A 24,380-nucleotide genomic window follows, 5' to 3' on the forward strand; every position below is an offset into this window, starting at 1 on the left:
TTGGGGGGGGGGGGGTCCCACTGGACCATTATACTATTTTGAGATGGAGGGAGGGGCTTGGCTGGGCAATGATTTATTAATTTTATATACTGCATAATTACCTTAGTGTCAAAGCGGTTTGCAATCAACAATTTCAAAGAAGAATATTACAAACAGTAACATTGTGATAAAATCTTCAACACTTCAATTAAGGAAAGTTTCCGACAAGCAAAGTAAGAAGGAACTGTTCAAAATTCCTCAGGAGCCCCCTGGCTATTTTGAGACTTGTGGGAGGGGGAGATCAGTTGGGGCCTCCGGACCACCAGGGCTTATTTTAAGTTTTGCAGAGGAGGGGTGGGGGGGGGGGGCAGGCTTTTTTTGGAGGCAGAGCCCATCCGGCGCAGGGTGGTCAGTTTGGAGGGAAAAGGAGTGCTACTAGACACCTCTTCTTTCAACCAACCCTTGTAACACTGAATTGGACCTGGCAGCGAATTTCCTGTGCTAAACATGCTTTGGAAACTTTTTTTGAGCATTGGTTCAGGTTAACTAATGTCCGCATTTAAATGAGGTCTGCTAATGGTTCCAGTTCCCATGTTGAAACCATTACTGCATTCAGCACACAATGTGTGCGCTAACCCCGTTTTAGCACTGACATGAGTTTAGAGCATCAGCTAACAGGAGGGCGAGGTGAGACCTGCCACACCTAGGGAGCCAAGGACTCTTCCATGTGCATCCCTCAATTCCGATGACAGTGGTTGCTTTCCTACTGTCCAGGGTTACATAGAAAGTGTTTCTATGATTTCAAGTATGATTCAGGACCTTTTGGCATGTAGTTCCTTAGGTTACTGTTTTTATTAGGGAACATTAAGGTTGTATTGGAGATAAGCTATCTTACTGTTTTAGTACTGTGGTAATATTTTGCTGCTAAGTATTGCAACTGCTTTGCCATGCCGATATACACATATGTATTTCCAGAACTTGACATTTCTTTCTTATATTGCCAGCAAACCTTTGTAAGAGCCTTATCTTTGTTTGGGATCACATAAGGGGAAAATCATACTCCAGACAGATGAGAAAGTAAGGTGAAGGAAGCTATTAGAGCTAAAAGAAAATTCTTCAGAAAATGAAGAAGGATCCAACTGAAATGAATAAGAAACAGCATAAGAAATGGCAAGTCAAATGCAAAGTGCTGATAAGGAAAGCAAAGAGGGACTTAAAAAAAAAAAAAGATTGTGTTGGAGGCAAAAACACTAGTAAAACCTTTTTTAGGTATATTAAAAGGAAGAAGCCAGCAAAAGAATAAGTTGGACCAATAGATGTCCGAAGGGATAAAAGGGGAACTCAGGGAAGATAAAGCCATAGTGAAGAGATTAAGTGAATTCTTTGCTTTGGTCTTCACTGAGGAAGATTTGGGAGAGATACTGATGCCAGAAATGGTATTCAAAGCTGACGAGTTAGAGAAACTTAATGAAATCTCTATAAACCTTGAAGATGTAATGGTGCAATTTGCCAAATTGAAGAGTAGCAAATTGCCTGGACCGGATGGTATTCATCCCAGAGTACTGATAGAATTAAAAAATGAACTTGCAGAATTATTGTTAATATTATGTCATTTATCTTTAAAATCAAGCATGACACTGGAAGATTTGAGGGTGGCCAATGTAACGCTGATGAAGTTCCAGAGGTGATTGGGGAAATTATAACTGGTAAGCCTGACATCGGTGGTGGACAAAATGGTAGGGACTATTATAAAGAACTAAATTACAGAGCATATTCAAAAGCATGGATTAATGAGACAAAGCCAACATGGATTTAGTAAAGGGAAATAATGCCTCACCAAACATGGTTAATGGTGAGCTGGTTAATATTGTGTATCTGGATTTTCAAAACACATTTGACAAAGTACCTCAAGAAAGACTCCAGAGGACGTTGGAGAGTCATGGGATAGGAGGTAGTGTTCTATTGTGGATTAAAAACTGGTTAAAATATAGAAAACAGAGTAGGGTTAAATGGCCAGTATTTCCAGTAGAGAAGGGTAGATAGTGGGGTTCCCCAGGGGTCTGTGCTAGGACTGCTGCTTAACATATTTATAAATGATCTAGAGATGGGAGTAACTAGTGAGGTAATTAAACTTGCTGATGACACAAAGTTATTCAAAGTTGAAAATTACAAGAGGACCTTTTGAGACTGGGCATCCAAATGGCAGATGACGTTTAATGTGAGCAAGTGCAAAGTGATGCATGTGGGAAAGAGGAACCTGAACTATAGTTACGTGATACAAGGTTCCACATTAGGAGTCACCGACCAGGAAAGGGATCTAGGTTTCATCGATTATACGTTGAAACCCTTCTGCTCAGTGTGCGGCGGTAGCTAAGAAAGCAAATAGAATGTTATGTATTAGGAAAGGAATGGAAAACAAAAATGAGGATGCTATACTGCCTTTGAATTGCTCCATGATGCGAACGCACCTCAAATACTGTGTGTAATTCTGGTCACCACATTTCAAAAATTAGTGGAATTAGAAAAAGGTACAGAGAAGGGCGACAAAAATGATAAAGGGGATGGGACGACTTCCCTATGAAGAAAGGCTAAAGCGGCTAGGGCTCTTCAGCTTGGAGAAAAGACGGCTGAGGGGAGATATGATAGAGGTCTATAAAATACTGAGTGGAGTGGAACGGGTAGACATGAATCACTTGTTAACTCTTTCCAATAAATACTAGGACTAGGGGGCACCCAATGAAGGTACAAAGTAGTAAATTTAAAACAAATCTGAGAAAATATTTCTTCACTCAACAGGTAATTAAACTCTGGAATTTGTTGCCAGAGAATGTGGTAAAAGCAGTTAGCTTAGCAGGGTTTAAAAAAAAAGTTTGGATAGCTTCCTAAAAGAAAAGTACACAAGCCATTATTAAGGTTATCTGTGCCTTCAGCTGCAAGTGGTTTTCCCATATAGTGCTACTTGAGTGGTCATGACTCTATTCACTGTAAACTCTGCCTGGAATTTCACATGTTGTCCATCAGATTGTATCTTGGTGCTCTTTTGGCCATCATACTTGAATCGATGGGCAGCTGTTTTTTGTTTTCCCAGTGCAGACTACCATTACAGAAACATCCTGTATCATAGGATCTAAAGATGGTCCTTAGCCTCATAAGGGGCATAATCTTGCTTAAATATCTCACATGGCAAGTCTTGTTTGTAGTGGTGATTACTTCAGCTAGAAGAAATGAGATTTCGCCTTCATTTACTCATGAGTCTTTATACTTGGTTGTATCATCATAAAATAGTTCTCAAAACTTATCCCAAGTTATTGCCAAAAGTTGGTAACATCTTTCCAAATGAGGAAATATTACTACATATTTTCTACTGAAAACCTCTTAAAAATCCATGTTCTGGACTGTGAACAGGTCCTTGTTTATAACCTAAAAACTGAATCCATCATCAGGTAGTGGGGACAAAACTAGTGACAGAATTCAAAAAGGTGTGGGATAAGCACAGAAGGTCTATGGAGCAAGAGGATGGAATCAAAGCAAAACTTAACTTCACATAAAAAAAAAAAAATCACAGGAGTATAACCTGCATGGCGTAGCAGATACAATCCTAAACAAAAGCATAGAAGGGTGTAACCTGCACAGAGCAGCAGGTATAAATCTAGCCACCTTACTGGGCAGACTAGATGAACCATATTGGCCTTTATGTGCTGTCATTTACTGTTATATTTATAACCCACTGTTACCTTGCAAATCACAGTGGCTAAGAACCCAACATACATAATCAGGTTGAGACAACACATCTCTTATTAATAAATCGGTGCTCCTCATACCTCTAAAGCAGTGACTCATCAAATCATAGCTACTGCAACCACTGTAGCTCTTCTGAAGTTTGCTTTAGTGGATACTATTTGTAAAGTAGCTACCTGGTGTTCAATTTATACATTTACATCCAATTATTGGTTGGACCAGTGAACAATGAGACTGCATTTAGTTAGGTTGTGCTGGTGTCACGCTTCTAACGGAACTTCTAGGTTAGTGAGCCCTTGGGCCACTGCCGAGGAGCGGCAGCGGCAGGAGAATCACCCAAACACAGGACAGGCAGAACAGACTTCCCGGTACCCTTGGCCAGAACTCTACTACTACTTAGCATTTGCAAAGGCTGCTGCCGAGGCAGCTCAGGCTGACGCCAACTGGACCGGAAATAGCCCAAACTTCACCTGCACTTAACCACTGTTCCTCAGGGGTTGAGCCCCAGAGTGCGGGTGGTCGGCAGGACTTACCGGACAGGACAGGAAAGCAGAGCTGCAGGGACCAGCAGGCTAAAGGAACCAGGAACCCGGCTGGAGCAGGGCAGGCAGCCGGCAGCAGAGTAAGCCAGGAGACAAGCCGGGTCTGGGCAGGCAGCAGTCAGAAGAGTAAGTCAGAAGACAAGCTGGGTCTGGGCAGGCAGCAGTCAGAAGAGTAAGTCAGAAGACAAGCTGGGTCTGGGCAGGCAGCAGTCAGAAGAGTAAGTCAGAAGACAAGCTGGGTCTGGGCAGGCAGCAGTCAGTAGATTAAGTCAGCAAACAAGCAGGGTCAAAACCTAAAACAGGAAAAACTCAGCAGCAGTGCAAGCGACCTCCACCAAAGGAAACTCCTCTGAGCACCTCTGTTGCAAGGCAACTAGGAACCTTTCCATGTGGTTAATAAAGGCAGCCCACAAGTGAGTTCACCAGGTACGGATACTGCTTAGTTCCAAAAAACTCCCAAAACAATCTGGAGGCCTGGAAGATCCAGACCGGACCAGCATATCTTCTGGAACATGGGACCCGGTAAACCATCAATTCGCAGCATTCCCCGGATCTAACTCCCGGGGCCCGAGGTGACTGCAAGTCAGGAACCTGGACACAACCATGACAGCTGGTCAGTCTGCCAAGACAATTTGGTGTGCGGACTAAACACAATCACCATGCCTTGTTAAAGGACCGACAAAACAATATGGTATGCGGACTAAACAGAATCACCGTGCCTTGTTAAAGGACCGACAAAGAGAGGGAAGTTCAAATATGACAAATAATGGTAATTAGATCACAAACTTCCAACTCATGCAATCCAAATTCAGAACAGTCCAATTTATAAACCCTGAGAGGAAAGGACACCAGACTTAGGTATTAGAAAAATAGAAAATTATTAAAGATAATGGCAGCAAATATAGTTATGTAGAATTACCCACAATGATGGTAGAACAATGATTTGTTGTATCTGTGAAGGAAAAGATAATGCAAACTAGCCCTAGTCCAAAGCTTATAGGACACTTGACACCCCAAGCATAAGAAGAAAGCAGTTCAACCTTACAGATGATAACACGAACAATTTATCTGTAGTAGGTCAGGGATGTAAACAGAGGCTGGCAATTGGGTATCACTTCACAATCGAGCAACGCTGCAGTAGGGAACTCAGACTGGTCAGCAAATAGTACAGATGGTAGCTCTAATGTTTTCCATTATTGTGGGCCCAAGGACCCGGCTCTTGATGCCTTAATTCTTTTATTCTTACAGTTAGTTATTTTTCTTATATTTCACTAATTCCATTTGTATAGTTCAAAGCAGATTACAGAAAGACACTAGATCACAAGGTGTCTAGGATGTAACATTTTCAAAAGAATATAACAGAATTAACACACACTATTTCCTTTCCATATATTGGGAAAACAGTAACATGCTTAGGCCCTTCTTAAATGTGTCATAAGGTAGTAAAATCCGTAATTTTGTAGGCAAGAATTTCCAGAAGTTAGCAGCCTGAAACAAGCTTATAAAATGTTTCTTTCCAGAGATGTCTTTAGGATTTGGAAAATCAAACAGAAGAATTTTTTGAGTATTATATAATTTTCTTCTTAATGCATAATATACAAAAGAAATCAAATATTGTGGAACTGGTCCTTGAGCTATTTTCCATAATTTGCATCCTAATTTAAAGGATATTCGGGCCTCACCAATGCAATTTGCCATAATAAATTGTGATTCTGTTTGATTTTCTAAGAGAGTAAATCAAATGAACTGCTACATTCTGAATTGTTTGTAATTTTTTCAATAAGTATTTTGGCAAACCAAAATAAATAATATTACAGTAGTCCAGTCTACTAAAAATTAGTGACTGAATTACAAGTCTCAACTGATAAAAATTTACGAATAGCCCTTAAAAGAATTCTTGACAATAGAATTTATCTGAGATTCCAAGGTCAGACTGCTGTCTTTATAGCTTGAGTGTAAAACTTTCCCCATCAATGACCAAATTAGATTTAAATTCCTGACTTGCTTTAGTTTTAATTAGCAAAAACTTAGTTTTATCTTTATTTAATTTCAAATAATGGGAAGTCATCCATTTTGAAATAAGAGAAAGGCAATGAGATATTGTAATACAGACATCCTGTAAATCAGTAAGAATGGGAAATACGATGTATTTATGATCTTCTGTTTATATCTGTTATTTTATTGTAAACTGCAGAGAATAGTACCAGAAGTGCAAGATAGAAAGATTATAAACACTGCCAGTGCAAAGGCCCTTTATTTTCTTTCTTGTCATATTGTGATATGCTGAGATATCCTTTAGTACAGAATATAAATCTGCTTCCAAGCAGTGTAGGTTTGTCAAATTTTTAGAAAGTCATTGAATCTGTAATATAAATATGTATTACAATATATGCAAATCTGTGTTTACTTTTTATTTTGTTGTCTTTTTTTCTTCCTGTTTTTCCAGGAGGTTGGTGAGCCGACCAAAGATGAGAAGGCTGTAGCTAAATACCTGCGTTTCAACTGTCCAACAAAATCCACCAACATGATGGGCCACAGAGTTGATTACTTTATTGGTAGGATTTACAACAACAAATTAGTGTTTATGTGGTAAAGATGCAGTCGGAGTGGAAGAGTAGCCTAGTGTGTAAAGGCGGGAAACCAGGGTTCAAATCCCATCCACTGATGCTCCTTGTGACCTTGGGCAAGTCACTTAGCTCTCCATTGCCTCAGGTACAAATTTAGATTGTAAGCCCTCTGGGGGCAGAGAAATACCTACTGTACCAGATTGAAAAAAAAAGAAAGATTAAATCTAAAATTCAAACCCATGTGTATATAACAGTGCCACGATAGTGAAAGATCAGAGGGAGAAATTGCTCAAAGTGAAATACTGTTATGATACTTTTATATAAATACATATATTTCTATAAAACCAGTATCAAAATTTAAATATTTTGATCGGAAATCCATAAATGTCTAGAATAAGGAAAGCTAGCACATTATTTATTTGGTGCATTTTTACCCCACATTTTCCCACATAAGCAGGTGCAATGCGGCTTACATTAAGTCAAGAGTATACAATTCAATATAGAGATGGTATGGTGTACTACTGTGGTTTTTCAGATTACCTACAGCGCTGTTTAAGCAATAAGCAGTTTACACACATCCAAGATTGCGGTCCTGCCCTGCAAAAATCCCACATGGTCTTTGCCCACTAGATTAGGAATATATGTGGCCAATTTACCTGCTATGAGTTTTGCCAGAGCCTTAGCATCCACATTAAGCAGGGAGATAATGCAATATGTGTCCGAGTTTTCTGAGGTTTTATCCAGTTTGGAGATCACACAAATTGGCTCTCTATTCATCCTTTCAGGGAAACATCTCAGATCTGTTATGTCTTCTTAAAACTCAGTTAAATGCTCTACAGCCTGTAGATGTAAAGTTATGTGAAAGTTCCCACTGAGGCCATCTGGCTCCAGGGTCTTATTTTACTTAAGTTGTTTTAGGACATTAAAAATATCTAAGTTACCAGGCTGAAGAGAAAGTAGCTAAAGATTTCAGAGAGAGCTATATTTTGGGCACTCACCACTGCCTCAGCATAGATGCTGGAAGCAACATCTATTATATATCTCTGGCCTTACTGATGAAAATTTCATCCTGTTTACACAGTGAAGAGGCAAATCTTGGGCCTGTCAATACCTTAGTCAAATTAACTAATATTCTCCCTGGCTTATGCCCATATTTATACATATAAAGCCTGTGGTAGTTCATCGGTTTCTTAGTTGTTTTCATATAGTAACTTGTTTGTTTTGGGCCACTAAAAACTTCTCCATTAGCTCTCGTAAATGTTGCTGGAACTCCCTCTTTTCCCCTGGGTAATTGTTTCTCTGCCCACAAAATTCTTTTCTTTTTCTTACAGATGTAAGTAATGATTGTCTGCTCTTAAACAGTGCCTTTATGGCTTCTCAAAACAGCACAGGTTGTTCTACATGCTGTTTATGATCAAATATTTCCCCAGCTTTTTAAAGAGGTAATCCTGAAATGATTCGTCCATATGTTGATCTTTGCAAAACCTCTCTTGATATCAGAATATAATAAATTCTTTAAAATGTCCCATGGACCCATGACACATATCATCTGCTTCCTCAAGATGCAGCTTGTGACAGGGATCCATAAGATCCAATCCTTTGCATATTTCTGTGGGGTTTGTCCATCTCAGAGTCCGTTTCCCAAGGCAAAATCATTGATTGAGCCAAATACTATGCACAGTGCATCTGCAGCGTTCTCACAAACCTTGTGTTATGCGCATTGAGGGTTGCACCACACTGATAAACAACACTTGCCCTTGGAGTCTTGTCTTTGCCACTATAAACTGACCTACCCAATCCTTGTCCACATATTCATTTATGCAGATGTTACCATCTATTTTCCATTCACTAAAGAAATAAATTAAATTACTCATATCAGTTATCTCTCTAATGGAATCTTGGGCGTCCAATTTCAAATTAAAACTTGACGTTGATAAAACTACATTCTTAGTAGTTACTAATCCTCATCGGGTGTTAAATCTTAAATCATTTACCATTGAGAACATCGCATATCCCCTTGTCTCGGCTATGAAAATTTTAGGAGTCACAATTGACCAATTCCTCACTATGTATAAAACCAAATTTCCAAAGTGTTCTCAAGTGTCAATTCATTATGGAAATTGAGGAGACTAAGACCATTCTTCGCAAAATCAGTTTTCCGTACCCTAGTTCAATCCTTAGTCCTAACAGAATTTGATTGCTGCAACTCATATTTATGCAGAACTTAAAGGGGATCTCCTCAAGAAACTACAAACCGCTCAAAACACTGCCGCACATCTCATATTCAGACTACCATGCTTCGCCAAAGCAACCCCTCCCTTTCTGTATGATTTGCATTGGTTGCCAATAAAAAATAGAATATCATTCAAGCTATGTACCTTCATTCACAAAAGTTTGAATGGTTCAGCCCCAATATACATGAACAACCTCATTGAATTACCCTCACGTAATGCCTCTAAATTATCTAGAGAATATCTTATCCTACATTTCCTGAATTGTAAGAAAGTAACCTACAAAACAATCCATACTGCTAACTTTTAATATCAAGGCACTAAAATTTGGAACTTTTTACTTAAAACCATCAAATGCACAAATGATTATTTGTTATTCCGAAGTCTGTTAAACTCACTTCAGTATAGCCTTTGAGGAAATAAACACTCTTCTCAAACTCAGGCATTAATGTTTACCTCATCCCACATCCCGTTACTCCTGTCTATCCCATCTAATCCTAGCCCTTTACCTTTTTCCTCCATATTTCAACTATCTAGCTTAAATCACTAAGTATTTAATTACATCTGTTCCTAACTCAGGTTTTACTGGTCTAACATATGATGTATTTTACTTTCTGTTAATATATTTTGAACATATTCATGCTTTTGTAATTGTTATATAAGTCACATTGAACCCGCGTTCTACTCGGGCTAATGTGGGGGATATGGCATATAAAACCTCCAGATCTGAAAACTTATAGGGCCTTTTACTAAGCCACAGTAGTGTTTTTGGCGTGTGCTAAAAATAAGCGTGTGCTGAATGCTAGAGACGCCCATATATTCCTGTGGGCATCTCTAGCATTTAGTGTGCGCTAAAAACACTATTGCAGCTTAGTAAAAGACCCACATAGTGTCTTGGAGACACCCTATATCCACATTATCTCTCTCCAAATTGTGCAGTATGCTTTACAGCAGCATACAGGTCCCTGTTGTAGTCTAGTGGTGGGTGCAGTGCACTGCAGACAGGTGGACCCAGGACCATACCTCCTCCTACCTGTGGTGGAAAATGTGAGCAGAACTCACCAGAAACCCACTGTACCCACATATAGATGCCCCCTTCACCCATAAGAGCTATTGTAGTGGTGTACAGTTGGGGGTAGTGGGTTTTGGGGGGGGGGGTTCAGACAAGATAAGGGAGCAGTAATGAGATGTGTGTTGACCACACCATACTCCTAGATACGCTATCCTCGTTCTCCTGCTACCTCTCACTTCACACTTCAGTGTTCACTCTGGCAGTTCCTCTTCAACTTCCATCCTGCTTTCAGTTGGTGTGCCTCAGGGTTCTGTCCTTGGACCCCTCCTCTTCTCCATCTATACCTCTTCCCTTGGTACCCTGATTTCATCCCACAGCTTTCAATACCATCTTTACGCAGACGATTCTCAGATCTATATCTCCACCCCTGAAATCTCAATCCAGGACAAAATTTCATCCTGCTTGTCTGACATTGCTGCTTGGATGTCTCTATGCCATCTGAAGCTAAACATGACTAAAATTGAACTTCTCATTTTTCCCCCTAAACCCACCTCCCCTCTTCCCCCATTCTCTATCTCTGTTAATGGCTCTCACATCCTCCCTGTCTCCTCGGCTCGTAATCTTGGTGTCATCTTTGATTCCTCTCTCTCCTTCTCTGCACATATTCAACAGATCGCCAAAACCTGTCATTTCTTTATCTACAACATTAGCAAAATTCGCCCCTTCCTTTCTGAATACGCTGCTAAAACCCTTATCCACACCCTTGTCACCTCTCGCTTGGATTATTGCAATTTACTTCTCACTGGTCTTCCACTTAGTCATCTCTCTCCTCTCTAGTCTGTCCAAAATTCTGCAGCATGGCTTATTTTCTGCCAAAAACGTTATACCCACACTAGCCCACTCCTCAAGTCACTTCACTGGCTCCCTGTCCGCTTCCGTATACAGTTCAAACGTCTCTTACTGACTTTTAAATGCATCCATTCTGCAGCCCCACATTACCTCTCCACTCTCATCTCTCCCTACATTCCTCCCCATGACCTCCGCTCACTGGACAAATCTCTCTTGTCATCCCCCTTCTCCTCCACTGCTAACTCCAGGCTTCATTCCTTTTCTCTCGCGGCACCTTATGCCTGGAATAAGCTTCCTGTGCCTGTATGTCTAGCTCCATCTCTACCTGTCTTTAAATCTATGCTGAAAACCCACCTTTTCACTGCTGCTTTTGGCTCCTAGCCACTACTCATTTGCACCCCCCCCCCCTTGTTCCTTCTCACCCATTACTTCCCTCGCCCTTAATTGTCTTGTCTCTGTGTTATTTTAGATTGTAAGCTCTATTGAGCAGGGACTGTCTCTCTGTGTCAGGTGTTCAGCACCGCATGCGTCTGGTAGTGCTATACAAATGCTAATAATAATGTGTGTCTGGGAGCATTTATTTGAAGTCCTAGGGTGCCTCATTGCTCTCCTAGGCTGTCTGGGGGGCCAGTCTACTAGAAGTGCTGGCCCCTCCTACATCCCAGTGACTTGGTTTTCTACTTTCATTTGGACTTTTTTTTTTTTTTTTTTTTTTTTAATGGTCCAGAAAAAAAAAGTACAAAGCACAAAATCTTGTTCAAAATGGTATTAAAAAAAAAAAAAAAAAGTGATGTTTTCCTTTTTTTGAAGAAAACTTTCTTTCCTCTTCGGATTTTGAACCTTTTGTGCAAAATGTCAGACTTAGACATCATATCAAAAATGCCCCTCTATGGAACTTTGTAATTGTAAATGCTTTGAAAATACACCTCATAATACCATAAAGCACCACAAGCATTTGAAAATCTTTCTCTAAGTCAATAATTAAAATTAAATTCATGTACCTCATCAATAAAAAATTGTTCAAAAAAAAAAAATTAAATTCATGATTTAGAGGTGATGGCTTTAGTGCATTTACCCAATGAATACGTCCATATTTCTGTATTTTAAAATAGCTTATTGTGATAAAGCCATGTAGATGAATTTAGTGTTCATGTAGTAAGAATGAGGATTGTGGATAGACATCATACATAGGAAACAAAACAAAAATATAAAGTTTTTAAATTTTAGTTAATTTCGTTTTCAGCTTCAAAGGCTGTGGAATGCCTAATGGACTCAAGATGGGCAAAAGCGAAGAAAGGAGAAGACGCATTATTTACAACCAGGGAGTCTGTAGTTGACTATTGCAACAGGTATTCTCTTGCAGCCTACATTCTTTCCCTATCTGGTAATGAAGAGTGTTTGCAATGTGTATCATTTTTCTGTTTTATAAGTTCACATGATATAAGTTCTGGTTTTACTTATAGCTCAGTTCTGGTCATATTTCTCAAAAAAGATATGGCAGCATTAGAAAAGGTTCAAAGAAGAGCGACCAAAATGATAAAAGGGAATGGAACTCCTCTCATGAGAAAAGGCTAAAGAGGTTAGGGCTCTTTAGCTTGGAAAAGAGACAGATGAGGGGAGATATGATTGAGGACTACAAAATCCTGAGTGGTGTAGAACAAGTAGAAGTAAATAGATTTTTTTTTCCTCGTTCCAAAAGTACAAAGACTAGGGGACACTCGAAGTTACATGGAAATACTTTTAAAACAAATAAGAGAAAATGTTCTTTCACTCAACGAATAGTTAAGCTCTGGAACTCTTTGCTGGAGGATGTAGTAACAGTGGTTAGTATATCTGGGTTTAAAAAAGGTTTGGACAAATTCCTGGAGGAAAGGTCCATAGTCTGCTATTGAGACAGACATTTGGAATTAACTGCTTGCCCTGGGACTGGTTAGGTTTCTGCCAGGTACTTGTGACCTGGCTTGGCCACTGTTGGAAACAGGATACTGGGCAAGATAGACTGTTGGTCTGACCCAGTATGGTTACTCTTACGCTCTTATGAGTAAGCCAGAATTAACTCCTCCCTCTGAACCTCTGTCAGAGGAATCACTGGATGAGTTTTAAAAATGCCACTTACAATTTCGTCTGGACCATCTATTACAGTCCATCCACAGGTACAAATGTACTTTTGTATAATCCAGTTCATCTGATTTGTATTTTGCAGTTTTTTGAGCCCTTATTTCCCCCTTTTATTTCTCTTTTAATAATTGGTGTTCCTTATTCTGCTGTTCAAATTGAGCTAAGGGACCTTGATTGTTTTAACACATCCAGTTTGGCGTTATAATCCATTTTCTGCTGTTCAGTTTCTTTGTTAAGCTTATCAGTAGTCATCAATAGTATTAGATCCAGAGCGCAAGTGGAAATCAAATAATTCCATTTGGTAACATAATCCACATTATCAAGAAACCGAGGTTCTATAACCTGAGACTTCTAGGTATCCTCTGTGCATTACCATACTGTACTGATGCTGCTTCGTGAAATTCATTCGCACTATATATTTATGCAGTTCAGTTAAATCATTCCAATCTACCTCTGGTCCTTGAAATGTAGACTCAAAAAGTCTATTCCCTGTCAGAACAGTAGTTATCCTTTCAGCAGAGAAGCCGATCCTGAGGCAAATATTCTCAGGGGACAAGCAAGCTTCTATCCTCTCACAAGTGGGTGACACCGATCCACGCTGCCAGTCTGGCATTTTGCCAAAGCTAAAAAGAGCTTTATGTGGCACGAGCTGCGCTCCACTGCACATGCCCGAGTGCCTTCCTTCCTGTCGTGCGATTGCGGTCTCCTCAGTTCTCCCGTTTTTCCGTGTGAGGAGATGTGCATTCTTTTGTCCTCTCCTCACTCGCCCAGTTTTTGAGAGCTGTTCAGTGCCTTCCAGTTATTTTTCTAGTATTCCCTTGTGGCTCCTTGGGCCGCTTTCAAACCTGTCCTTTTATTTTTCTCGGGTTTAATTTTTCTTACTTTTCCGTCATCATTGGGCTGTTTTTAGGCCCTGATTTTGGTCAGGTCTTTCCCTTTCTTTTTTTCCGTGTCTTGCCCCTTTTCAGGCACCATTGAGTCGTTTAGCCGATGGAAGTTGTTCCGGCCATTGCCGTGAAGATTCCCAGTGGCTTCAAACGCTGTACCCGGTGCAATTGGACTATCTCGGGAAAGGACACCTATTCCTGGTGTCTGCAGTGTCTTGGGCCTGACCATAGCCCTGCTAACTGTGTTCTGTCTTTGTATAAAGAAGAGGACCCATGTTTTCCGAGAGGCTCAATGAGAGAGGATTTTTGGATCCAAGTCCGATTCCTCAGCATCGACATTGAATATCGCACCGGTATCAGGAGGATCAGTAAGCATGACTGCTTCTAGACCCTTAGACACTGGGATCAGTGAGGCATCCTGTGCATGCTCCCCGGGACTATTCATCATCTGAACCCGACCCTGAGGCAACATGAGGATTCGATGTCATCCTTGTCAGCACTGAGGAGCCTTTGTGACACACTTCAGACAAAGGTCAAGAAGCATCGTCATCGGTCACCCTCGTCGCATGGTGCTGGGAGCTCCAGGGCGTCAAAGGATTCGGCACCCGAGAAGCGTAAGCACCGAGAGGATCACTCCCCCTCTATATGGGAGGTGCTGATACTCCTGTCTTCAAGCAGCCGAGATCTGCTCCCGTGTTGACCTGCAGTTCTGCAACCTATGCCTCAGCTGGCACCCCAGCTTTTCCCGGTGTCGGCCCTTATCTGGGCCTTGCTCCCTGAGCTGCTGGATGGCTTTGTGCAGTGGTATGCATCGGTACTAGGAGTGCTTGCGCCTACCCTACCTCCTGTTGCAGCCCTGCTTGCCTGCAGTGCATTCTCCGACACCACTTGCAGCCCAGGTGTTGACTGCTACCCAAGCCAGCACCCCTTTGATGTCAGTGGAGGAAGCTTTGCCAGAGTCTCCCATAGGGAGATAATGTCCTACACTGGGGAGGAGCGCTCATGGGATTCAGAGGAGGATCCCAGATACTTTTCTTCAGATGAGTCTTATGGGATTCCTTCTGAACCCTACCCTCCACCTGAAAGGATATGGTCTCTGCCAGAGAGCCTTTCATTGCCGTTGTTCGTTGGCTGAGGCCATTCCTTTTCCTTTGGAAGTGGAGGATGAGCCCTGGGCCAAGAAGCTCGAGGTCCTGAACTATACATCTCCTTAGGAGGCTGTAACTGCACCTCTCCACGAGGTACTCGAGGAAGTCCTCATCAGGAACAGGGAGTCCTCTCTCTCTTGGTCCCTGTTATGACCAAGAAGATTAATGCCCAATATCGGATCCACAATACATCTGGTTTTGGTAGGCCTCCGTTGCCTCACAATTTCATGGAGGTGGAATCCGCTCCCAAAAGAGCATTGGGCTCGCCAACATGGCATGTTCCTTCGAACCACTTATCTGGTGGGCGCAAACAATACCCTGACCGACAGGCTGAGCAGGATAATGCAACTGCACGAGTGGTTTCTCAATATAGGCATGGCCCGTAAGATCTTTGAGAATGGGGCACCCCCTTGGTGGATCTTTTTGACACTCATCAACCTCAAGGTCCCTCAGTTCTGTTCCAGGCTTCAGGCCCACGGCAGACTAGTAGCCAAAACAAAGGCGTAGGGGTGGACCAAGGAATCTTGTCAGCTGATGGTAGGTTGAAGTAACTTTATTTGGCACCAGATATGTATGAGACCCGATACAGGACCATGTTTCAACGAATCTATCATCTGTCTCAGGGGTTAGATCCTACATACAAAATAAATACATGCATAACAAGGTTAAAAACAAGAAATCCTTCAATTTGCATATAAAAACATAAAAATAACAATCATGATAATAGTGATGATAATAACACCAATATAATAATCACCCAGCTGATGGAAGCTCCTTTTGAGCCACTATGCACAGAAATAGGTGTTTATAAAATTATGCATTTGATAATGCACATATCTGTGCAGGGAATGCCCTGTGCCTGTAAGTTTGCTTGGGCGTGAAAGAGGGGTTTGCATATGTGTATATGCATGTATTTTATAATTCGGGAAAATTGTACATTGGCAAGAGTAGGTATAAATGTATACATTGTTCACGTGTGTGTTTAGTTAAAATTACCCTCTAAATGTTTATTCTCTTATTTTAAGACTTCTAAAGAAACAGTTTTTTCACCGAGCTCTAAAAGTTATGAAAATGAAACCTGAAAAGGAAAAAGCGAAGACTGATGGTGGGAAAGAGGAGGAGAAAAAGACTAAGAAAGATACTGGAAAGGAAGACAAGATTAAGAAGGATAAAGAAAAGGAAAAGAAAAAAGAAAGTGAAAAAGAAGAAAGTAAAAAGGTAACAATGAAAAATGACGTGAAACTGGGGTTTTCAGTTTCAACTGAAACCAAATCTGCGGCTGAAATTTGCCATTCAGTTTCAGCTGAAACCAAAACTGTTGCCCACCCCCTACCACAAGCTCCACCCTCCCAACCACCCAAAGTCCCTCCTTGGGCCTACCTTTAGAAGCCCTGGTGGTCTAGTGGCCTCTTCAAGGCAGGAGTGATTTTGAGTTGCTCCTGCCTATGCTGGCTCCGCAGTCAAAATGGCTGCCGCATCTTCTCATGGCAGTCTCTCTTGCAGTTTGTCATATTCTCTCAAATTAACTGTTCACATGAAATCTGATTTTAAATTAATAATAATGTGAAACAAAAACATGCATAATTTAAGTATGCAGGTTTATCATATGTATGCAAATGTACCCCTCTCCCAAGTGGTTACAGCATCGGAATGAGGGACCCCTACCAGTTGGTCTGCTTATAGTATGTTGTTTCTAGTAGGCCTGACACAAGTGAGTTTGACACCCCTGTTTAGAGTGTCTTTCCTTGAATTGTAACTTTGTGAATTTTCTTCAAAATTTAGCCCTCTTTTTGCAGTAAATGGAAGTATCAAGTTTCAAAGGTAGAAGAGGGCCCTTGTGTCTCAGAGCTGCTCTGTGTACTAGTGCAGGCCTCATTGATCTTGTATCAGGATGCATTGCCTTAGTACATAAGTAATGCCACACTGGGAAAGACCAAGGGTCCATCGAGCCCAGCATCCTGTCCACGACAGGAGCCAACCCAGGCCAAGGGCACCTGGCAAGCTTCCCAAACGTACAAACATTCTATACATGTTATTCCTGGAATTGTGGATTTTTCCCAAGTCCATTTAGTAGCGGTTTATGGACTTATCCTTTAGGAAACCGTCTAACCCCTTTTTAAACTCTGCTAAGCTAACCGCCTTCACCACGTTCTCCGGCAACGAATTCCAGAGTTTAATTATGCGTTGGGTGAAGAAATATTTTTTCCGATTTGTTTTAAATTTACTAGACTGTAGTTCCATCGCATGCCCCCTAGTCCTAGTGTTTTTGGAAAGCTTGAACAGACGCTTCACATCCACCTGTTCCATTCCACTCATTATTTTATATACCTCTATCATGTCTCCCCTCAGCCGTCTCTTCTCCAAGCTGAAAAGCCCTAGCCTCCTTAGTCTTTCTTCATAGGGAAGTCGTCCCATTCCCGCTATCATTTTAGTCACCCTTCGCTGCACCTTTTTCAATTCTACTATATCTTCCTTGTTTCCTCTGACACTGAAAGGCCGGATGGCACAGGAAATAGTCACAGGCTTACAGGTTTCCTTTTTATCCTGAAACTCATAGTCTGATGAAGAAGATATTAAACCCCCAAAGAGTGGGATAAAAAAAAAACCCCTCTAAACAATTGGTCTAAATACAACCCTGTGAGTTTCCTTCATTTTGAGGCTCATACAGTAAATCTTATTTTTTAGCACATGCTATCAGGAATTTTGGGTGCTATTTTTCTGTACCTGTATATAAAGTAGGTAGAAAAAGAATAGCATGTAAAATTTACCCCTCCCCCCTTGTGTACTAAGCCACGTGGTAATGCAGTCACAGCCCATTCAAAGTGAATGGGCTGTGTCGGCATTAGCACACTAGCCGCTAGCGTGGCTTAGAGGGGTTAGTAACAACAAATTTTGTAAAAAAAAAAAAAAAACAGGTGTAGTTTATTACAAATTTTATTCTGTAAAGACTATTTTATGTGTATATAAATTAACTATGCATAAATATTTAATGAGCTGTTTTTGCATGGTTTTGAATTTCAGCAGTGCATTAACCATTGATTCACATGGAATTTATGCACAAATCTGTAAGTAGGATTTTACTATATAAACTTAGCAAACATGGCTTACTGCACTATTTCCCAGTTGTCATTATCCTGCTGTGAGCAGACCAATGAGTTGAGTCCCTCTGCCAGCAAATGGAGTCAGGGATGCTTAACTATTCCAGCGACATAACTGGTGTAAAGATTCGTGCAGCCTGGAATTCTCCAATATTTCTTTACCTCCAGGAGAGGCCAGGCTGCAGCCCTCGTGCAGTGGCTCATTCTTCAGGCCATTTTCACCTTTTCAAGGAGCCCAGTGAGGGTCAGCTAGGCCCCCCCCTAGTGGGTCATGGACCTGTTTCCAGTGCATTTATGGCATCCCCCTGCAGCTTCCTGTGAGTTACCTCCAGCATTTGGTACTTTTGGGGGCGGTGGAGCCAGTTCCTCACCAGGAGGAAGGGCGAGGAAGATATTCCTAAAAAGGTAACTCCTACAGACCCATTCTGTTGATGGTAGTATAGGCCTGGCAATTACCTGACTGCCCCTGGTTCTGCTGGAGGCCTACCTCCACATTGCCATCTAGGACACTCGACTACTACCACTTATTGCTGCTAGATGTACAGAGCACTGTACACAGTACATGCAAGTAATTTCTCTGTCCATAATGGGCTCACAATCTAAGGCTTTTTGTACCTAGGACAATGGAGGGTTAAGTGACTTGCCCAGGGTCACAAGGAGCTGCAGTGGGACTCAAACCCAGTTCCCCAGGATGGAGGCTCACTGCACTAACCATTAGTTTACTCCTCCACTCACAAGCGTGTTCTGTGTTTGTGTCTTGGGAAGATATTTCTAGTTCAAGGCTTTCATTGTAGAAAAGGACTTGGCACTATTGGCATCCCTTAATTTTGGACCCTTGAATTTGGTCTGATTCAGGTACACATTGTTGAGTACTTAAATAGTATTTGAAACCTCTGCTCCTCTCTCATACATTTAGTACTTTGTATACATGCTCTTTATATATATATTTTTATATGGATGTCTGTCTTGTGGATATCATTTCCATTGCTTTTGTTTATCTTGACTTTAAAAAAATATATAGACTAATAATTAAAGGGAAATGGGACTTGATATACCGCCTTTCTGAGGTTTTTTGCAACTACATTCAAAGCGGTTTACATATATTCAGTACTTATTTTGTACCAGGGGCAATGGAGGGTTAAGTGACTTGCCTAGAGTCACAAGGAGCTGCAGTGGGAATCGAACTTTGTTCCCCAGGAGCAATGTCCGCTGCACTAACCACTAGGCTACTCCTCTACTCAACACATCCATTGTGGTTTTCTATATATGTTTTAATGTGTAATTTATTGAAAATATACACTTTTTATTTTAACGCATTTGCTATTTATGAAAAGTGGTTCATATGTATGTTTTTGTTTTTTATTACTGTTTTATTTTTAAAACTACAGGGACTTTAGGCATGAGCTAAAACACAGCTTTGTAGGGTCATTTTTTCTTCTGTTTGGCTGGTTGTACAATAAAAACAATTTTCATTCCATTCGTACACCAAGAGTGCACCTGTGTTTTGTCCTCAGTTCCTTTGTATGCTTTGGACTCTGTTTTGTTTTCTTCTGTTTGACCTTGCGGTGGCACCCCACTCCCTTGGAGTGGAGGAGTGGCCTAGTGGTTAGGGTGGTGGACTTTGGTCCTGGGGAACTGAGGAACTGAGTTCAATTCCCACTTCAGGCACAGGCAGCTCTCTCCTTGTGACTCTGGGCAAGTCACTTAACCCTCCATTGCCCCATGTAAGCCGCATTGAGCCTGCCATGAGTGAGAAAGCGCGGGGTACAAATGTAACAAAAAATATATTCAAGGTGGTAACAACAGGGGTGCATCTCTGCAGACAGGGGATCCTAGTGCATTTCTAGTTGGATGACTGGCTCAACGGGGCCAGCTTGGAGGAGGACTTGAGGGCAGCTACTCTGGAGGCAATCCACCTGCTTAAGCGTCTGGACTGGGTAGTGAACTATGCCAAGATTCAATTGACTCCCGCTCAGAAGCTGGAGTACTTCAGGGTTCATTTTGACATCAAGCAGGAGACCATTTTCTTCTTTGGGAGCACATGCTCAAGCAGCACTCAGAGGCTCCTTGATCTTGTGATTAACTTGCAGCTCTTTGGATCCATGGCAGGGACTCCGGAGGTACTCATATGCAACTGCTACAGAGGGTGTTGCTCTCTCATTGGGCCACCTGAGTTTCAGGACTTTGAGATACATCTCCTCTTTCTGATGATCCTGTGTCAGAATCCGTTTTAGTGAGATGATCCCCACCATCTATTCAAGGGTTTCCTCTGGAACCCCCCCCCCCTTCCAGCGAGATAGTGTTGACCACTGATTCAGGCCTCCCATTGGTCTGGACTGGTCTAGCCAGGATGATGAGGAAGGTGAAATTTATTCATATCTGTTAATTTCCGTCCCTTGAGTCCTGTTAGACCAGTTGAGATCACAGGGTTCAGATCTCCCACCCAGCAGAGGGAGGTACATGCAGTGGCGTTCCTAGAGGGGCTGACACCCGGGGCGGATCGCCGATGCAACCCCCCCCCCGGCGAAGGATACCCCCCCACCCCAGTGAAAGAACCCCCCTCCCGGGTGCACGCCTTTGGGGGGGGGGGGGGTGCCGCGCGCCGGCCAGCGTCGTTCGTTTCCATGCTCCCTCTGCCCCGGAACAGGTTACTTCCTGTTCCGGGGCAGAGGGAGCATGGAAACGAATGACACTGACCGGCGCGCGGCACCCTCCCAGCGGCGTGCACCCGGGGCAGACCGCCCCCACCGCCCCCCCCCTTAGTACGCCACTGGGTACATGGTGAACTACGCCTGACAGAAATTCCTCAGTATGCTACTGCCAAAGCAGGACTAGGTTCACTTTGCGACATACCAGTTAGAACCTTATTGAAACCACTGCAGCATACATCGGGTGTATGAACTATTTCTACTACCCAGGGAGAAAGCAGGCTATGCCCAAAGTCTACCACCTCCACTATAGTCTTATCAGGGCAGGGCCTGGACTGGTCTAGCAGGACTGAAAGAAAGCAAATTAACAGGTATAATAAATACATATCTTAGTAAATGAAGCCATTTTTTTAGAAATTTGTTGGCCGCCAAGCTGTAGTTTTGTAGTTGTCCTGGAGATACATTTGTGATTTCTTCCCCATTGAGGAGACTTTTTCTTACTTAGCTGATACTGTTTCTAGCCTGTGTATTTCTCTGGTTGCTCAAATCCTACTTGCTTTCTCTTGCTGTATCTCATTCCCTCATTTTAATTTCTGAAATGATCTGTTTCATAATTATTTAGGATGAGACTCCAGGAACACCCAAGAAAAAAGAAGCAAAGAGAAAATTTAAACTTGAGCCCCATGAAGATCAAGTATTCTTAGATGGAAATGAGGTAAGATGTCTGTCACCAGTAGGTTTTCAGTTTTTTCATTAAGAGTAAAGCATCAATTTGTCAGTATGAACCAACATGACTTTTTTTATAGAATAGGCAAAGGAGAAAGAGAAGTTTTACAAAGTTCCTCAGTATGTTGTGTGTAAGTTGTAGATATGGAGGGTAATTTTTTTTAAGGGATGCGTAGGCTGTCAAAGCACACAGGTATGTATGTTGCATACATGCATCTTTTATAAAAGTATGTCAGAAAAAACAGACAGGCGTATAACATGTGTGGATGTATGTGCCAGAAAAGAGAAGGTGTACTTTTGATAACATGTGTGTATAATAAGTGCCAGTCACTCTGCTTATACTTCACAGCTCTGGGATCACCTATGTGTATACTGCATAAAAGTAGGTGCTATATTTCTATGCGCCTATTTTTCCATGTCTATACTCCCAGTTAATTTTATAAGAGTTTACTTAAGTGGCTAAAACACTGTTTTGCGCTCTCAAATGACTTATTACCTTCACAATGTTCATCTAGAAATTTGTTCAGTCTGGAAGGAAATTGATGTCCGTTCTAGAGTTAGTCCAGCAATATTTTGTGGCAATTTCCCTATCTTTTCATAGCCTCTAGGAGGTTTTATTCAATCACTTGGATTTTCCATCTACCTCTACTAGTAATTCCTTAACTAAGCTCTTGGAACACACCCACCAGTTAGGCTTTCAGAATATCCTCAATATTCATAAAGGAGTTTGGAGGAAGTGATGTCATCTGGAAGATGGCTGCCTAGCCGTTGAGCTCCTCCATACCCTGCTATCTTTTGCGCCAGGCCCCCTCCCTGCCCATCTTCAAATCCTTGCTCAAAGCCCACCTCTTCAATATCGTCTTCGGCACCTAACCATTATACCTCTATTCAATAAATCTAGACTACCCTAACTTGACATTTCGTCCTTTAGATTGTAAGCTCCTTTGAGCAGGGACTGTCCTTTGTTAAACTGTACAGCGCTGCGTAACCCTAGTAGCGCTCTAGAAATGTTAAGTAGTAGTAGTATGTTTTAGCATAGTTGCTGGCTTAATTTGACTGGTAAAGTACCTGCCCAGCACTGTCTTACTTCTCGGCAATGGGCAGCAGAAAAGACAAGCCCGATCCTAAAGCTTTTGCCTACCAGCCTTTAGAGTTGAGCGAACAGGCACCTGGAAAAATTTCGACCCCACATGAGGCTCTGGAGGGGGAGGCAGCTTACAGTAATGATGATTTGGGAGCAGATTGAGACGCCAGACCAGCCAGTTGGACTGAGCCGCACATGCGGATCGAGGATCTGAAAAGCCACCATTGTGTCAGTGCAAAAGAAACTACACAAAGACGTGGATGGTGTGAGGAGAATGGTGGAAGATATGGGCCAGTGGCTCAGTGAATTTCAGGAACGTGTCATTGATCACGATGGGGACATTCTGACTTTGCAAAAACACTGTGAGGCCTTGGAAAATAAGCATGATGATTTGCTCTCTAAGTTTGAAGATGGCGAAAACAGAGCACATCACAACAATTTGAGAGCCCACGGGGGAGCAGTCTGCAGAAGCCCTCATGCAGTCTATCTGCCAGTGTTTTCTTTTACCCGCAGACCCTGTACCTGAACTGTCCTTCATTGATTTTGAGCACGTTCATGGAGCCATGGGACCTAAACCTGCAGATCAGCCCCAAAACATTTGGCCTGCTTCTTGATTCCCTGTGAAGGAGTATATTCTGTGAGCTGCTGGACAGGTGGGCCGTATAGTTTGGGAAAATTCTAAAATTGAACTGTTTGTGGACATCTCAGCAATTATGCTGCGCAAGAGGAGAGAAGTTAGAGAAGTCACCAAATGTTTTACTGCGCATAACATCCTATATTGCTGGCTTTACCCCTTCGGACTCTTTTTTTTTTTTTTTTTTTAAATGCTGCAGAATGCTCTTCACGTTACTATTCTCCAGGAGGCCTTGGAGCTGTTAAGTGGCGACCCTATGGCAATCTATGGAGACCTGAGATCGCAGAGCAATGGAGTTCTCCAGACAGGAGTCTCCAGTGCAGTGCTGGCAACGGGGTGATCCTAAAATGTGGCGTTTGCCTCACCGGCAGAAACTGACATCCCAACTTGACTTGGCACCTTCTGTATTATTGTGAGCTAATAAATGTCAGGTCCAGTGGGGTGTCACTCTTGCTAGCTCCTGAACTTAATGTGGATGCAATTATATGTTCTATTGCTTATTTTATTCTGAGCTTGTTCTTGCACCAGTAACTTCTTACTTAGCTGGAGCGGGCTGGGGGGCCTCAGTGACTGCATTTCCCTGAGAGGCCCGTTTTGAATGGTACCACCAGAATGGAGGGGAAGGGGAGATGGGAAGAAGGGTTGGGAGAATGAGGAAGAGTGAGGGAGTTTGGGTTTATACACCTGTCTGCATTGTTAGTGTTGTTTTAACCAGGCATTTTGATTCATATGAGCCTCTAGATCACATACTTTATCATAGGTTCTCCTAACCAGATTGTCGGAGGCCTCAATACACCCCAGAAGCACCAATTGTTTTTTAAAAAGGTGGGTCGCTTCTAAATGGGGGTGAGGTTCATTAAGGAAAGTCATTTTAAACCCGCTCACGAACACTTATTCTGCCATAAACACTATCCCTACGTCTATTTAGCTTCTAATAGGTCAAATGCTAAGACACATGGTGTGGGAATAGTGTTTGCGCACTCACTCACTCCAGAAGTACAAGATATAGTTAAGGATAAACATGGGTGTTACATTCTTCTAAAGTCAAAAATAGGGCCCTCCCTGTATATTTTGTAAATATATATGCCCCTAATTCAGAGCAGAAAGCATTCTATCTGG

The 24,380-nt window shown here is 42.0% G+C and overlaps 1 protein-coding gene across 2 annotated transcripts in view; it reads left to right on the forward strand.

The window, feature by feature from the left end:
- SEC62 (SEC62 homolog, preprotein translocation factor) overlaps positions 1 to 24,380 on the forward strand; it is a 57,001-nt gene that overhangs the window by 13,254 nt on the left and 19,367 nt on the right. Inside the window, exons 1-5 of one of the 2 annotated variants that reach the window (XM_030215742.1) lie at positions 1,636 to 1,685; positions 6,706 to 6,814; positions 12,162 to 12,267; positions 16,097 to 16,289; positions 21,440 to 21,532. In XM_030215742.1, the coding sequence (XP_030071602.1) occupies positions 6,784 to 6,814; positions 12,162 to 12,267; positions 16,097 to 16,289; positions 21,440 to 21,532 (423 nt within the window). In that variant the 5' untranslated portion in view covers positions 1,636 to 1,685; positions 6,706 to 6,783. Of the gene's footprint in view, positions 1 to 1,635; positions 1,686 to 6,705; positions 6,815 to 12,161; positions 12,268 to 16,096; positions 16,290 to 21,439; positions 21,533 to 24,380 lie in introns of those variants that run through there. The other variant, XM_030215741.1, reaches the window with a different exon arrangement.

Source organism: Microcaecilia unicolor, chromosome 10 (assembly GCF_901765095.1).
Source record: "Microcaecilia unicolor chromosome 10, aMicUni1.1, whole genome shotgun sequence".
NCBI classification, from domain to species: Eukaryota; Metazoa; Chordata; class Amphibia; order Gymnophiona; family Siphonopidae; genus Microcaecilia; species Microcaecilia unicolor.